The sequence below is a fragment of the Aethalodelphis obliquidens genome, unplaced genomic scaffold, assembly GCF_003676395.1.
Source record: "Aethalodelphis obliquidens isolate GAN/ISIS:26980383/991018 unplaced genomic scaffold, ASM367639v1 scaffold18, whole genome shotgun sequence".
In the NCBI taxonomy this organism is placed as follows: Eukaryota; Metazoa; Chordata; class Mammalia; order Artiodactyla; family Delphinidae; genus Aethalodelphis; species Aethalodelphis obliquidens.
The window spans coordinates 26937042-26953371 of record NW_020837962.1 but is presented as its reverse complement, the minus strand read 5'-3'; the positions used below and the strand labels follow the sequence as shown (position 1 = coordinate 26953371).

General features: G+C 40.9%; 1 protein-coding gene across 1 annotated transcript in view; it reads left to right on the top strand.

The window, feature by feature from the left end:
- PLCB1 (phospholipase C beta 1) overlaps positions 1–16330 on the top strand; it is a 681896-nt gene that overhangs the window by 531786 nt on the left and 133780 nt on the right. Inside the window, exons 12-14 of the mRNA XM_027118192.1 lie at positions 5440–5522; positions 11732–11816; positions 13156–13333. Of these exons, the coding sequence (XP_026973993.1) occupies positions 5440–5522; positions 11732–11816; positions 13156–13333 (346 nt within the window). The remainder of the gene's footprint in view (positions 1–5439; positions 5523–11731; positions 11817–13155; positions 13334–16330) is intronic.

Below are 16330 nucleotides of genomic sequence, written 5' to 3'. Positions count from 1 at the left end.
GGGCACACTAGCATCCCTCCTGTGGGAAGAGAGAACCCCACCCAGAGAGTTAGGAAGACAGGTAAGGGCACAAACTCTTTACAGGTGTCTGTAAGAGGAGGACCAGAAAAACATGGACATTTCATTGGCTAAAGATAAAGAGAGATAGGCCCTTGGGTTTTCACTCACCTTCAGGCCTGACTCTCACTGGCCCAAATGGTGATGGGGCGGGTCTATGATCAACGTTCATTATTAACAGCAACTGGAGCAGTATGCATATAGCCAAAATTGTCAAAGACTAATTACACTATCATTTGAAAGACTTTTTTAAATTTAAGCCTTGATCTTGATTGGAAATTTTGCCCAGGAAATTATTAAAGTTAACCGGGCTATTGAGTATGGAATCAACATTCAAATTTCTATAATACAAAGTTACATTTACCTTTGGTTACAGTCAAATTTTAAGATTTGCTTAGGCCAATGATCAGACCAGTCCAGGGGCTGACAACCTATCTTCTGCAGCCCACATTCAGCCTGTCACTTGCTTTCATAAATTCAGTTTTGTTGGAACATGGGCACATCCACATGTTTGCATATTATCTGTGCCCACTTTGGGGCTACAAAGGCAGAGTTGAATATTTGCCACAGAAACCATATAGCCCACAAAGCCTAAAATACTCACTACCTGGCCCTTTATGGGAAAAATGTGCTGTCCTCTGAAAGAGTCAGTAGAGAAATAAATGGGAACACAAGTAGGCAGATTGTGTCTCTCTTCTATTAATGATTTTAAGAGTCCATTTATTCACTTGGAAATATTTAGTGAGCATCTAGAATGTTCCATAGTAGTTTCTACATCCTAGGGGCAGAGCAATGGAGAAAACTGAGTGCTTACCCTTAAAAAGCTTACATTCTAGTGTGGAGAAATAGACCAAAATAAACATACCACATGGCACGTGGAAATATCCCTTTAAGACAACGTTAATCAGTATTGAAGGCAAAGAAGGGCTAGAGGTATGCTATTTTCAGCAGGATGGTGGGAGAAGACCCTGGTAATGTGGAATTTAAGCAGAGATTACCACCCCTCAAAATTAAGGAAGTTAAGCCTTGCTGTCAGATAAGAGTATTCCTGAAAGAAGTAACAAGGATAAACAAAGAAATGAGAGATGAACAAAGAGATGAAGTAATGCTTGGTCTATTGGAGGGAAAGCAAGAATGTCAGTGGACTATAGCAGTGTGAGCAATGGAAAAGAAGTATTTAGTGAGATAGCAGGTGCAGGATCTGATAAAGAACTTGGAGTTCACTCTGTGAAATTGGAGGTCATTGAAAGTTTACTCCAAAGGAGTGAAATAGAAATCATCTGACTCATGTTTAGGAGCAATCACTCTGGCTGTGGTAGGCAGTACAGGAGGCAAACATAGAAGCAGCTAAAAGCTTTACTAGTCAGCCTCCACTAGGTTTTGCTGCTAAAACTAGAAACTCCAGAATCTCAGTGGTTTAGAACCACACAGGTTTATTTCTTGCTCAGGTTAGATGTTGACTGTTGCTGCCATCAGTATTGTCTGCAATCCATACAGAAAGAACAGCCCCAATATGTGATATCACCAGGCTCACAGCAGTGGGGAAAGAAAGGTGGCAGAACCCAAGATGGCTCTTGAAGACTCTGCTCAAAAGAATGGTGTGCCATTTTCACATGCATTTCAGCAACCAAAACAAAACACAGGGCCATGCCTATGGTCAACAGATCTCACAGGAAGGGTAGTGAATATGTGGGAATGATGACAGAATCTATCCCAGAAGTTACTGCGAGGGTTTTTGGGTCAGGATGGTAGAGGTGGAGGTGCTGCTATGTGGTTATATTCTGATTATATTTTGGACAGGATTACAGATGAATTGAAAGATGTTATAATAAGAGGAATCAAGAATGGCTCTCATGTGTTTTGCAAGTAGCAAATAAAACAGGGCCAAATTTAGGAAATAAACAAAATCTAGCCCCCTTTTCTCCCCATACTACCCACTTCCTTTAGATATCTATTTGCAATTCTTTTTTTTTTATCAAAGTAGAATTGATGTAAAATGTTGTGCCAATCTCTGCTGTACAGCAAAGTGACTCAGTTTTATACATATATACATTTTTTTAATATTCTTTTCCATTAGGGTTTATCTCAGTAGATTGGGTACGGTTCCTTGTGCTATATAGTAGGACCTTATTGTTTATCCATTCTCTATATATAATAGTTTGTATCTGCTAATCCCAAACTCCAATCCATCCCTCCCCCACCTACCTCCCCCTTGTCAACCACAAGTCTGTTCTCTATGTCTGTGAGTCTGTTTCTGTTCTGTAGGTAGGTTCATTTGTGCCATATTTTAGAGTCCACATGTAAGTGATATCATATGGTATTTGTCTTTCTCTTTCTGACTTACTTAGTATGATAATCTCTAGTTGCATCCTATGTTGCTGCAAATGGCATTATTTTGTTCTTTTTTTATGGCTGAGTAATACCCCATTGTATATATGTACCACACCTTCTTTATCCATTCATCTGTTGATGGACATTTAGGTTGTTTCCATGTTTTGGCTACTGTGAATAGTGCTGTGCAATTCTTTTGAGGGCTTTGATCTTAGTTGGTTAAGGTCATTAGCTGCATGAGAGTTACTGAAATGCTTAAGAGAATAAACTCTAGAGTCAGACAAACTTTCCTGGGGTTTCCTGGACTCTCCTCTCTGTGACCTTGGGCAAATTGGTTAATATCTCTGAGTTTCCATTTTATAATCTGTGAGATGACAGATAATATTTTCCTTAAGGAATGTTTATAGCGGGAGATAAGATCTGTATCTAGAATGCAAATGCTCATTTAATGGCAGCTCTTGTTTGTATTAGTTGGGTTTAGGGTGAATGGGGAGGGGGGGCACCAGCAAGCTGAGTAACCTTAGTTGTTTTGAGAATATCTGCCCATCACGAGCTGTGTCCTTTACCTCCTCTCGCTGCATTCCTTTTTTTTTACATCTTTATTGGAGTATAATTGCTTTACAATGGTGTGCCAGTTTCTGCTTCACAACAAAGTGAATCAGTTATACATATACATATGTTCCCATATCTCTTCCCTCTTGCGTCTCCCTCCCCCCCACCCCCCCATCCCACTCCTCTAGGTGGTCACAAAGCACCGAGCTGATCTCCCTGTGCTATGCAGCTGCTTCCCACTAGCTATCCATTCCATGCTTGGTAGTGTATATATGTCCGTGCCACCCTCCCGCCCTGTCACAGCTTACCCCTCCTCCTCCCCATATCCCCAAGTCCATTCCCCAGCAGGTCCACATCTCCATTCCCGTCTTACCCCCAGGTTCTTCATGACAGTTTTTTCTTTTTTTTTCTTAAATTCCATATATATGTGTTAGTATACGGTATTTGTCTTTCTCTTTCTGACTTACTTCACTCTGTATGACAGACTCTAGGTCCATCTACCTCATTACAAATAGCTCAATTTCGTTTCTTTTTATGGCTGAGTAATATTGCATTGTATATATGTGCCACATCTTCTTTATCCATTCATCCGATGATGGACACTTAGGTTGTTTCCATCTCCGGGCTATTGTAAATAGAGCTGCAATGAGCATTTTGGGACATGACTCTTTTTGAATTATGGTTTTCTCAGGGTATATGCCCAGTAGAGGGATTGCTGGGTTCTTGCAACAGGCTTGTGGAATGAGGCTTATCACTCGTACTTTACAGGCCAGCAAGCCAAGTGCACATAGGCATTAAGTTATTTTTCTCAAGGTCACACAGCTTGTAAGGATAAGAAGAAGGATTCAAACACAAGCCTGTTGGACTCCAAAACCTGTACTCAAAAAAATCAAATAAAGAGTTTAAAATCTGGGCATTGCTTACTAGTTATAGTGTACTTATTTTTGATGGTATCAACTATCATAATGTATGAAAGGCAATCTGTGGATTCACTTTTAAGAAACAGTGAGTGATTCTTTTGCTCCATGCAGGCAAATCCTTCTTAGAGGATATATGCAAATGTAGTACAGAATTAGAAAGCCTTATTTATACCCTGGGGCTGGAGAAATAGCTTTCTGGCATGGATAGAAAGCAAACTATGAATTGTTTAAGGAAGGTAGAGAAGATAATGGAAAAGCCTCAGGTATAAGGGATCAGAGTGAAAATTCCTACTTGAGAGGAGAAGATGTAAAGAATAAACGTAACTAAAAAAAAAAAAAAAAAAAAAAGGATATGAAGCCACAGGAGTATTGGCATTGATATAATTAAAAATAAATGAGATCATCCTTTAATACCAGTTCAATAAGGAAAACAAATGCCCAAAGCTGGTGAATATTCATTGAAATCTGGTCCTTCATATATTACTCTAGGCGATCTAAGATGAAAAGTAATTTGGAGAAACACAGGAGACTGTAAAAATATTCCTATTCCTTAATTTAATAATTCCCCTTCTAAGAATTCATTCCCTGAAAATAATTCAAAGTATCAGGGAAAAAAATAAAGAGGTTCTTTGGAGAATTATTTGAATGAAAGCTCTTAAAATATGTCTGTCCAACAATTGGGTAATGGTTAAATCAGTTATGATACTGCCACTCCCTAGAATTTTATACAGATACTAAAACTATGACCTATACATTTTTTCTAAATACAGATTGAGGAATGAAGTACTGACACATGTTACAGCATGGATGAACCCTGAAAGCAGGCTCAATGAAAGATGCCAGGCATAAAAGGCCACATATTGTATGATTCCATTTATTTGAAATGTTAGGAGTAAGCAAATCTATGGAGACACAAAGTAGATTAATGGTTGCTTAGGTCTGAGTCTGTGGGGTGGGGTTGGTGAAATGGGGAGTGACTGTTAATGGGGACATGGCTTTTGGGGGGGTGATAAAAATGTCCTAACTTAGACTGGGGTGATGGTTGCACAACGCTGTGAATATTAAAAACCATTTAGCTGTACACTTTAAATGGGTGAATTATATCTCTTAACGATGTTTAAAAATACAAATAGAGTATTTACTGTAATTAAAACTAAGTTATACAGATATACGAAAAACAAACTAGAAATAAATATAACCAAATGTCAGCAGTGGTTTGATTCAAAGGGTGAATTTATGGGTTAAAAATGTTGCCTTCTCTTGTCCAAAATTTTTATAATGTGATCTGATATTTTTATTATTAAAAAAAAAGTAGATATAATTACCAAAGAGGAGAACCATTCACCCTCACAGTTATGACTCCCCCTCCACCCAAATCCAGTTTTCTTTCTTTTATCTTCCTAAATCAAGAGTAAGAAAATTTATAATCCAGCAGCCTGCAAACCGCTTCTAGCCATTTTAGCCATTTGATAAAATTCTATGAATGAAAAAGACAGTGATATTAAAGGGTGGAACCCAAAAGAAAAAACTATACACATTAAAATTCTGGCTTATTGAATATAGGTATTCTCATTTTTAGGAAGTGATAGAAGCCATTGCTGAGTGTGCATTTAAGACTTCACCTTTTCCAATTCTGCTTTCATTTGAGAACCACGTGGATTCGTAAGTATTCAGCACATTCAATAGGGAGTATTTTCCCCAAACAGGGCATGTTTAGTCATTGTTCATCAGATATAAGATTATTTGATGTTACTAATGGTGTTCCTGAATTATGCTATATATTAAGTGGCATGTGTTCATGTGTATATAATGGAATTCATTCATTTAAATCTCGTTAACATTAAAAAGATCCCTTGGACTTGTGGAATCTATTTTCATGCCATGGTAGGATTTAAATTAAGGACTCCTCTTTTTACAATGCAGTGAAACCCATTTCCTTGTATAACAGGTGTGTCTATTTCAGGGGACCACTTCTATAATCCTCCTTCGTTTGCTTCTTCTATTGTGTGCAGATTTATAGTCAGTTTTACCACCCTAAAATAGCCAGTTCTGTACACACTGGAGCTGGTGTAGAGAAAGCTAAATAAATTAAATAAATTCTATTCTGCCACTTTGAACTTACACAGAACTGAGACCACCAAATTCTCCCTCCTTCCTGTTTTCGTTGGTTTCCCCTGTTCGTTAGTATTTGTAAATATTTTCCTATTTCAAAATAGCCTGCACTTTTTGCTGAGCTCTACAAAGAATAGGTAATTTTGACTTAACTCTTATACTCATTTTATGACAGAGGATCAGAGTAAGACACATCTACATCAGACACGAGGATGTTAGTTTATCATATAGTTATTCAATCTAAAGAGCCTCAACGTGAAAGATTCTCATCTATTACTGAATCAAAATTCAAGAAACTAAAATTCTGGTCCCTGGAATTAATGTCTGAAGACTATGTAGTAGTGACCATCACTGCTCAAAAGAGCATTTGGGAAGTCCTTTGTTTCATTCAACCACCTAAGCCAGTTTTCTCAACTAAAAGCCTACAACACCTATCCTAATTTGGCTCACAAGTTCCTTAGATCCTTTTTTATCCTCCTTCCTATCAAAAATCTTTCCCAGGTCACTGATTCCCTTTGTCCAACTAATTTGCAACACATGCTTCAATTCACTGATTCTTAAAGGATTTACTAAACCTTAAAGAACCAGTTAGGTAGTGACCAAATTTTAGCTTGAGGAATTTCAAAGTAATTCAATGTGATCATTTGTTAATGTATATGTGGAGAAAGACCTTATTTTGAAGTCACCAAATTATAGCTATCTGTATTTCTAGTGTGCCCTCAGGAAATCCATACTACATTTACCAGCTCATGACTCTGTTTCATTAGGAAACAATCATCCAGTGAACAATGTAATCATTTGGCGTATAGTTTTTCTACCACTTCTGAGAGCCAACTGAATAGACAAGAATTGATTCTGTTTCACTATTTCTTTTCTAACTAAAGGGGGAACCTCTTTAGGTACTGTATTTACTACTTCATTTGCTGTGACAGCTCTGATTTGCATGTGACTTTCCTCATCTCGGCCTGTCCATTTGTAATTGGGCTCTACAACGCCTTAGCACCTTTTTTTCAGGCACTCTAGTTCCTAGACAATCAGTCATTTCCTTTTTGGAGAAATATATCCAAATCTAGCACATTTATTTTCTTCAAGAAATGTTTCTATATAAATTAGACAAAATGAAAAACTCTACTTCCATTCTTGATAGTCATACCCGCTACACTGGACTCTGCCATGCAGCCAGAGAGGTATCAAGAGCCACCACTACCACAAACATAATGACAGCTAATATTTATTGAATGTGTATTATGTGCTGAGCAACGTTCCAAGCATAAGCTCATGTAACCCTCACCACAAAGCCAGGTGCTCCTAAGAGTAAATATTATTACTATTATCCCTATTTTACAAATGATGAAACTGAATCCCAAAGAGGGTAAGTTACTTCCCCAAGGTCATGCAGCTAAAATGTGGCAGGGGTTCAAAGCTGGCTAGTACGGCTTCAAAACTCATCTGTTTAACCAACTCCATCCCGCACACCTAAACAAAAGCATCACAACCTTCCAAGCATCGAATTAAGACAACCAGAGCATCCCACAAGGCAACTGCCTGTGAATGGTCACATTTTTGTGGCTCGTGACCCTTAACCACAGCTTGTTTTTTTCAGTCTTCAGCCTCAATTCTACAGAGAGCCAAACTGAGCATGAAAACGAAATCCACATTGAACACATAATCAAAAAAGATTGTACCATAATACAGCCCTTTCTGGTTTAAAAGTGAGAAATTTAGCTGTTAAAAGTTCATTAATAGTGCATGAATACAAAAGAAAACAGGATAACAACCTTCCCTGGATGCCATGATATTGATCCCAAACCACTGAGATAACTGAATGAAAGTGAAATACTGAGATACTGAATTCTATTGTGGAAGGAAGTTTTTGCTTCCTATTTCCATTGTCCTTGAGACTCACACACATATCAACATCATTCAGCTACAATTCTTTCCTGGCTGGACTATCACACACCCAAAGAAAACCTGCAAGCTTTTCCTTTGCTGGTAAAACCCTGTGCTTGACCTGCAGGCCATCCCACCTCATTGATGAAAGAACCAGTGACAGACACCATTCATCGGTAACAGCAGTCTTCCCCACGAAACTAGATACACCCTCAGAATCCTACCCAACACAGTGACACAGGGACACAGCCCCCAAAATATCTGAAACCTATATGTTACCTCTAGCAGCAGTTCTTTTTTTCTCCTTTGTGCTGTGTATACAAAATACCAGATTCAGAACCCTGGCCCCAGCCCACTTGAGCCGTACTCCAAAACAATCCCACACTGGAAGAAAGGAAGAAAACCTCTTAATTTTCTGGTTCTCTCTCCAAATATTTGAAATCGCCTATCCATGGACAGCAAAAAGAAAGCTGCCCTGAGCCACTGGTGACTTATCCTTCTCCACCTGCTACATCAGAATCCCATAAAATGCAGATTCCTGAGCTTCACCCCCATACCTTATTTGAATTTCTGCAAATAAAATTTTTTTAAAGTCCTAATTAACTGATGGGCCACCTAGTTTGTGAACTAGCATTTTCACTAAAGGAGTTCTCCACTGAATTCAAGTGCAGAAACCACTAGCTCTGGTTCAGCCCCAGAGAATGTGAGATTTTGGACAAGTTCCTTAATAGCCGTGAGTTGTAGATCCCTCATCTATAGGGAAGGAGGTTGGTTTAGTTCAGCTTGGAAGATGTGGGCCTGTTCCTTGGTCAGAAAACTGACCACTTTGCCAGGTGTTTAAATGTGACCGGATGGGTCTGCTGTGGCCTGAAGCTCAAAATGTATTTGTGAATATTTTCCTCTCGCTTCATCTCCATGGTAGCTGATGTTGATGTTCCAAATGCTTCAGGATTTTTTTTTGCTCTCTCGTGGCCAATGCAATGTCTTGTTTCTGCAGTTCTGGCCCCACAATTAAAGTTGTTTTGTTTTCCTCTGACTTCTTCTATTCAGTTTTCTCTCTGCTCTGATTCAGTTCCCTGTCAGGTGTGCATGTGTGTTTGTGGAGAACACAAAGAGCCTGATTATCAAATAGCACATTTTCCTTTCTCCTTGGACACCTGCCTCTTGTTCTTTCCAACTCGGTTGATGCTTAAGCAGGTTTTTAGAAGTCTAGGTCAGACACAGATGCTTGCTCTTCAAAGTGACATTGATCCATCGACTAGCAGCATCTGCGTGTCGGGAAGCTTGTTAGAAATGCAGTCTCGAGCTCCATCTCAAACTTTGCCTTGGAATCTTCATTTTCTTAAGACCCCAGGTGGTTTGGTGAAGTGTCAGAGCACAGTTGTAAACACCGTAGTCCATTAACCACCTGCCTCAGAATTAGTTGCAGACTTGTTACAAGTGCAGGTTCCAGGGCTCTGCTCCCAGCTCAGTGTATCAGGGGATTGGGCACAGGGCCCTGCCACCTGCAGCATTAACAGCCCAGGTGATTCTTTAGTGGAATCGAGTGAGATTTTGCTCCAGCAAAATCCTTCAGGGCCTGATTTGGGGACAGCTTGACAGAGGACAGAGGACTCTGCCTTTCACCTGCTTAGGGACACCTGGAACACCACCCCGAAATCCCTCTACTGGTGAGCCTATGGCTCCACTAGAAGTCCTGAAAGCAGGGAGTTGGGGTACAGTCCTTCCTTTTCCCTCCAGGCCTCTGTTCAAAGGAAGTTGGGGCTCTCAAGTTCCAGCCCTCAAGAAAAGTGTCATTTACTTAAGCACCTGGTGACTTGGTTCGTCCATCACAGTGGTTCTCGAACTTGAGCGTGCATGAGAATCCCCCAGAGGGCCTCTTAGGACCCCTGAGCCCTGCTTCCCCAGAGATTTCTACTCAATTTGCCTGCCTTCCTAGGAGGCCTTGAATCTGCATTTTTAACCAGCTCCAGGCCCTGTGGATGCTGCTGGTCTATGGACCACACTTGGAGTAGCAAAGCTCTATTTAATAGCATCATTCCATGAAACTGAAATGGGAGGGTTGGACAATTTCTTTTGTGCAACCTGGAAAGTGTAGGTCCAGCACAAATGGATTTGTCTCAGCTACAGACACAGAGCTCGCTGGCTTGGTGGAGCCCCACGGCCAGCTGTCTTTTGAGCAAGGGTGTCTGAATTGTGGATGCCCAAGGCTGCTCTGCTAAATCAGTCACTTTTCTGCTTGTTCCCTAACTATAACACGTCATCCCTAAACAACCAGCCCCAGTGCTTTCCAGGATCAGTTCTCCAATTGGTAGGTTTTCCTCCCTCGGTGATACTGCTGGAGAAAGCTGCAGGATATTCTGAGAGCTACATGAGCTGCCCAGCAAAATCTCTTACGGGTCAAAAAAGGCATGATGAGAATTTGGGAGTTTGTCATGTAGGTCTTCTCTGAATCTTTCCTTTGCCTCCCCTTGCAGTTCCAAGAAAGCAGTGACCTTGGGCTCATATTTGAAGCCCAGAGAATTCATCTGATCCCCCAAATATATGTTTTTTTAAAAGGGTGATATAGAGTGCTTTTCCCTGTGGACCATCGCAGTATGATTTGAACCCCCAAAGCACCCCCCTTCCCGTGAAAAAACAGTTCACGATCCAGGTTTAACAGTCATGGTAGAAGGAATGAAAATAAGAATCACATTTTATAATTGATTTGAATTGTAGTTAAGAAGGATTTTTATCACTTACCTATTCTTACTACAGCCCCAGTTCTGCTAAAACGTATTAACATTGCAGCACATAGAGACAACTATTGGAAATCAAGTCCGACAGCCTATAGGTCAAAATCACAGTCCATAAAACCCGATGGAATTGGATACCTTTATAATGATATTTAACATCCTACAGAATGAGAATTGCTTTTTTAAAAGGTCGAGGGAAGCAGGAGTTTTGAAAGACTAAGGATGTTCCCTCACATCAACTGTGTTTACATGTGAACGGACCCTCGTTTGTCTGGTCTAGCTGGCGGAGGCTGCCTTGCATCTCTAGGATCAATCATCTTACATTTCAAAGTGTTTTCATCTATTATTTCACTTCATCTTCTCAGCATCCTCTGCCCCTTTCCAAGAACAATTACTTTCCTCTGCGTTTTATAGATCCCGAGTGGTTGATAGCCTAGAGCTCAGCTCAGTGAACCCAGCAGCTCCAACCTTTTCCAATCAAACCAGGTTCCTACTGGCACCTCATCAGGCTAACGCCACCTTTGCTTCCCTCTAGTGCACAAAAGGGCTGCAGACACCCTTCTCCAAGGTGCCTGCTTCTCTTGTCTTTCCTCCAGGGCCCCCTCCCAAGTGGACATACTTCTGCCTGTCAGCCTTTTCTCTTCTGCATTTTGAGATTCTCTCTTCCTCTCTCTGTCCAGATCCCTCTCCTCTCTTCCCTCACCTCCTTGTAAACATTTCTTTGCAGTGCAGCTCTGTCCATTAGACAAATTTCACCCAAGAATTTACGTAGAGTTGAATGAGTTCCACCCGCCAAGTATCTGGCATTTGACTTAGAATCAGGAACTTAAGCAAAAGGGACTGAGTCTGTAACTCTGTGACATTCAAACATCCAGTGACAGGCAGGTGACCTTCTGTCCTCTCCATCTATGTCCATGCCGCTCAGCTTTGCGAAGAGCCTCCCCTGCCCACCTGTGTGTGGCATTCAAATCCACACAAGTCAGAATTGTAAACAGGGATTTAGAATAATAAAAACAATCCTGACAGGTAGGAGGAGGAAATGACCTCTCTCTGTAATTGATAACACAAAGTCATCCTGTCCGGCCTCTTTGAATAACCTTCTTGCTTGCTTGCTTTCCTTCTCTCTCCCCTCAGCCCAAAGCAGCAGGCCAAGATGGCAGAGTATTGCCGACTGATCTTCGGGGACGCCCTTCTCATGGAGCCCCTGGAAAAGTACCCAGTAAGCAGTTTTGATGCTCATCCCGAAGGAACGCACACCTTCTTTATGATTGGATTAGGGAGAGACTTCCTTACATCCTTTCCATGTTTATGTTTCTTGGTATGAGTTGACAATGAGCTCTCTGACCAGTGGAGGCTGGCAGGGACCTCCTGAGGGGGACAGACCTGCATCTGTCCTCTTCCTCTGCCCACAGCTTTCTCCCTCCCTCACTCGCCGATGTGAACCAGTCAGGACTGCAGAATTCCCACAACCACAATCAGCCCACAGAGGGAGTCCCAAGGGACAGGCTCTGGCCACCTCCCAGGGAACCTCATCATACCCCTTTGAAAGAAATGGGTCAGCAAAATGAGACATTGAAGGTGGCACAATGACATTCCAGCCTATCCCTGCTGGCCACCCCTCACTTCCTTGCACTCTCCCAGCAGAATCCGGACCCCCTATTGCCGTGGTAACAATCCTTGCTTTGGGAAGGAAAGCAGCAGAAAGATCATCAAGTAGCCTCTTCTGTCTTCAACCCTTTCCCCAGTCTCCACACATCCTTGCATGATTTCATACCAGTCCCCGGACTGGGTTGCAAGTGAAGAATAGAGGACCTGCTTACAGGAGTTCATAGATTTCTAAAAATAACCTGTTTTGGGACTTGCATACATTCTGTCTGTTACAATATATAATAACCTTCTCAAGGGAAATTGATTTTCCCATAGATGTACAAGCTGGACACACCAGAAAGAAGGCTTGCAAATAGCTTGAATCTCAGGGCAGCCAGGAAATCTAAAGCCACCTGGTCCACTTCTGCTGATGCCAAGAAGATGTGCCACTTAACTACCTCGTGCCAGGATGAGGATTTTGCTGTTTGCAAACTGCATCTGAAAAGTTGATTCTAAGGGCTTGCCTGGAAACGCCTGCCCATCTTTACCATCCTCCTGGCAGATGCCACACTCTAACTGGCTTCCATCCTTTGAAAATCCAAGACAAGGCCGTCCTATCTGTCCTAAATCACGATGGTTGGATTCAGAGGGTCCATCAGAAAACTTATGAAACTTTGGGTTAACATGCCAAATCACCCAGTACATTTCTGTGGTGTTATTCATGTAGATTTCTGATGGAAAAATAATTACAGTACAGTAATTAAAATATACCTTTCATGTGAAAAAAGCAAGAGCTATGAACTAGCCCCTACATAAGACACCCTTAGAGCAGTTTAATGAGCTGTGTTGAGGTAGTAAAGAATAATCTAGAAGCCCTTGGTATCTAATGCAGTCCTGGGAGTTTGTTTTGGGGAAGGAACTTGAAAGGAAGGGACAGTGTTTTTAAAGAATGTGTCTTTTCTTTCCATTAGCTGGAATCTGGAGTTCCTCTTCCAAGCCCTCTGGACTTAATGTACAAAATTTTGGTGAAAAATAAGAAGAAATCCCACAAATCGTCAGAAGGAAGTGGCAAAAAGAAGCTCTCAGAACAGACCTCCAACACGTACAGCGACTCCTCCAGTGTGTTTGAGCCCTCGTCCCCAGGAGCTGGTGAGGGGCTGGCGGGCTCTCATTCCCCTATTATGTATGGATTTAAGAACTGCTGCCCTGGAATTAACTTAGAAGGACTTTTAACATTTCTACCTGGCACAGTTTTAGAGCGTGTTGTTGTTTTGACTTCTGTTATAAACCTGGAGGCTTAAAACTACACAAACATATGAACACCCAGTTCTGCAGTTCAGAAGGCCCACATGGCCTCACTGGGCTAAACTGCAGGTGTCAGCAGGGCTGCTTTCCTTTCTGGAGGCTGTAGGCAATATTATTCCCTGCATTTCCAGCTCCTAGAGGCCACCCACATTCATTGGCTTGTGGACCCCTTCCTCCAGCTTCAAAGCCAGGAATGTCCCATCTCACTTCTTCTGTCATCACATTTCCCTTGGACCACAGCTGGAAAAGGTCCTCTGCTTTTCTGAACTCATGTCTTGCCATTGGACCCATCCAGATAATCTAGAGTAATCTCTTGCATTTCAAGGTCCTTAACTTAATCTCATCTGCAAATTCCCTCTTGCAATGTATTCACAGGACACAGGAGTTATTCACAGGACGTGGGCATTTTGGGGGAGGCCATAATTTCTGGCTACCACATAAGCCAAATAATCTTTGGAGTGACCATGTTATTTTAAGCTTCTCAAGGGCAGGGATCCCTTGACACTAACTACGGGTCTGGACACAAGATGTTCATCAAATGGATTCTCATTGATGATGTGCTGAAGAGTTCTGGGCCATTCAACTTATCCATATTCTACAGAGCTCTTTAAAAATGTGAAATGGTAAAGTTACTTGAATTATCTATCACGGCTACTAGGTGATATTTACTGTCACTAAGTTTTGGTTTAGATTTAAGTTGAAATAGATTTTTGTGATTGATGAGAAAAGAATTCAGAGTGGTCACCCATTTCCTTTGAATGATTTGTCATTTAGTCTAAGTTCTTTTCCAACTCTAGTCAGAGTCTTGGCAATCTTAAAAGTGCATTGCAGATATGTTCACCCTGATTGGAGGGTGAACAAGTAAAGGAAACTTTAAGCTTAAATCTAGAAACTTCTTCAATAAAAAGTTTAGCTAACCTTGGAATAATCATTTTGGAAAACTGTTTGGCAGCATCTACAGAAGCTAAGCTGAACATATGCATATGAACCCCCTCTGCCCCAGAGAATTCTATTCCTAGGTATATACCCAACAGAAATGCATGTAGATGTTCACCAAGAGACATTGGTGAAGAATTGCTTAAAGCAGCACTATTCAGAATAGCCCATCAACAGATAAATACATGTGCTATATTCACCCCATGGAATAATATGTAGCAATAATGATCTACAGTGCATGCAACAATATGGATGAATCTCATTTTAGAAACATAATGTTGAGTAAAGAAGTCAAATGCAAAAGATAAGTATCCACTATCTGATTCCATCTATATAAAGTACCAAAACAGCAGAACTAACCTGCACTATTAGAGGTCAGGAGATGGTTACCCCTGGTGAAAACGTGACTAAAAGGGACCCAAGGAGGCTTCTGGACACAGTTACATTTTATTTCTTGATCTGGGTACTGTTTCCTAAGGTCTGTTTGGTATGTTAAGGCACTGTACACGTATGGTATGTGTACTTTTCTGTATACTTATCATATGTCAATTAAAAGGTTTAAAAATAATTTTTAAAAATTAAAATATAAACTCTACGGCAATCAGAAAAAAAAAGGTTGGCCAAGACTCTGATTTATCTTTTCCTGTATTTTTCCATTACAGTTACCAATTACTTTTTTCTCCCCGTCCCCTGCCCCCCCAGCTGCGTTGGGTCTTCTTTGCCGCACATGGGCTTTCTCTAGTTGTGGCGAGCGGGGGCTACTGTTAGTTGCGGTGCGCGAGCTTCTCATTGCGGTGGCTTCTCTTGTTGCGGAGCATGGACTCTAGGCTCCTGGGCTTCAGTAGTTGTGGCTCATGGGCTCAGTAGTTGTGGCTTGCGGACTCTAGATCACAGGCTCAGTAGTTGCGGCGTACGGGCTTAGTTGCTCTGCGGCATGTGGGATTTTCCGGGACCAGGGCTCGAACCCATGTCCCCTGCATTGGCAGATGGATTCTTAACCACTGCATCACCAGGGAATTACTTTTATTGTTTAGATTAACATCCTTGTCCACAGACGTTATGTGATTCCTTGAAAGATTTTTTTTTTTTTGGTAGTTTTTAAATGTGTGTTTCAAATGTTATTACACAATTCTGATTCTTTTTTCAAAAATAACTTTTGTTCTCAGTGAGAATGTTCTTTTTGAAGTTTTGGAACAAAAAGTCACTAACAGGCCACCTATTTCTCTGCACGATTCTATCTCTTGAGTGTTAGCGAGTAAATTGTATCTTCCTTTGCATGTGGGAGCTTGTCGTTTTACCATCTGCCTTCCCCAGTTCTCTTCCCTCTTATTAACCGGATGCATAACACAAATAACAATTTTTAACAGGCAGTGAATATTATTGCTTAGTTCAGAGAAAGAGCAGCAATCTGTTACTAATTTGGTAGATTTCCTAAGCCAGCCCCATACTCTGTTGTGCAATTTTCATTTATTTCGATGGAAATTTTTGGACATTTAAATATGTAGGTAGGGCCCTGAATAAACAGCACTGCTAATTTACCATTTGGTTTGTAGATGTTTTCAGTATTGGGAACTCAAATAACTTGAAAAACATGTTTCTTATATCAAAGCTAATCTACTTATCATGGCGCCTGTTGGCCAGATCTTCCCCCAAGAGATACAGTCGTTTGCCTGTACACTTGTCTTAAAGAACTAGGATATATATATATATATATATTTTTTTTTTCAACAAGATTCCTCCAGACACTTATAAGGGAGAAATCAGGTCCCTGCTCATAGAGCAAAGAATGACAAATTCTTTCCTTCCCACATAAACTAGAGAATGGCCTGATTACTTGAAATTCTGGTGTGTTGTTAATGTAACATGAAGCATTGTCCTGCCAAACTTCTTAAATTACTCAATAAA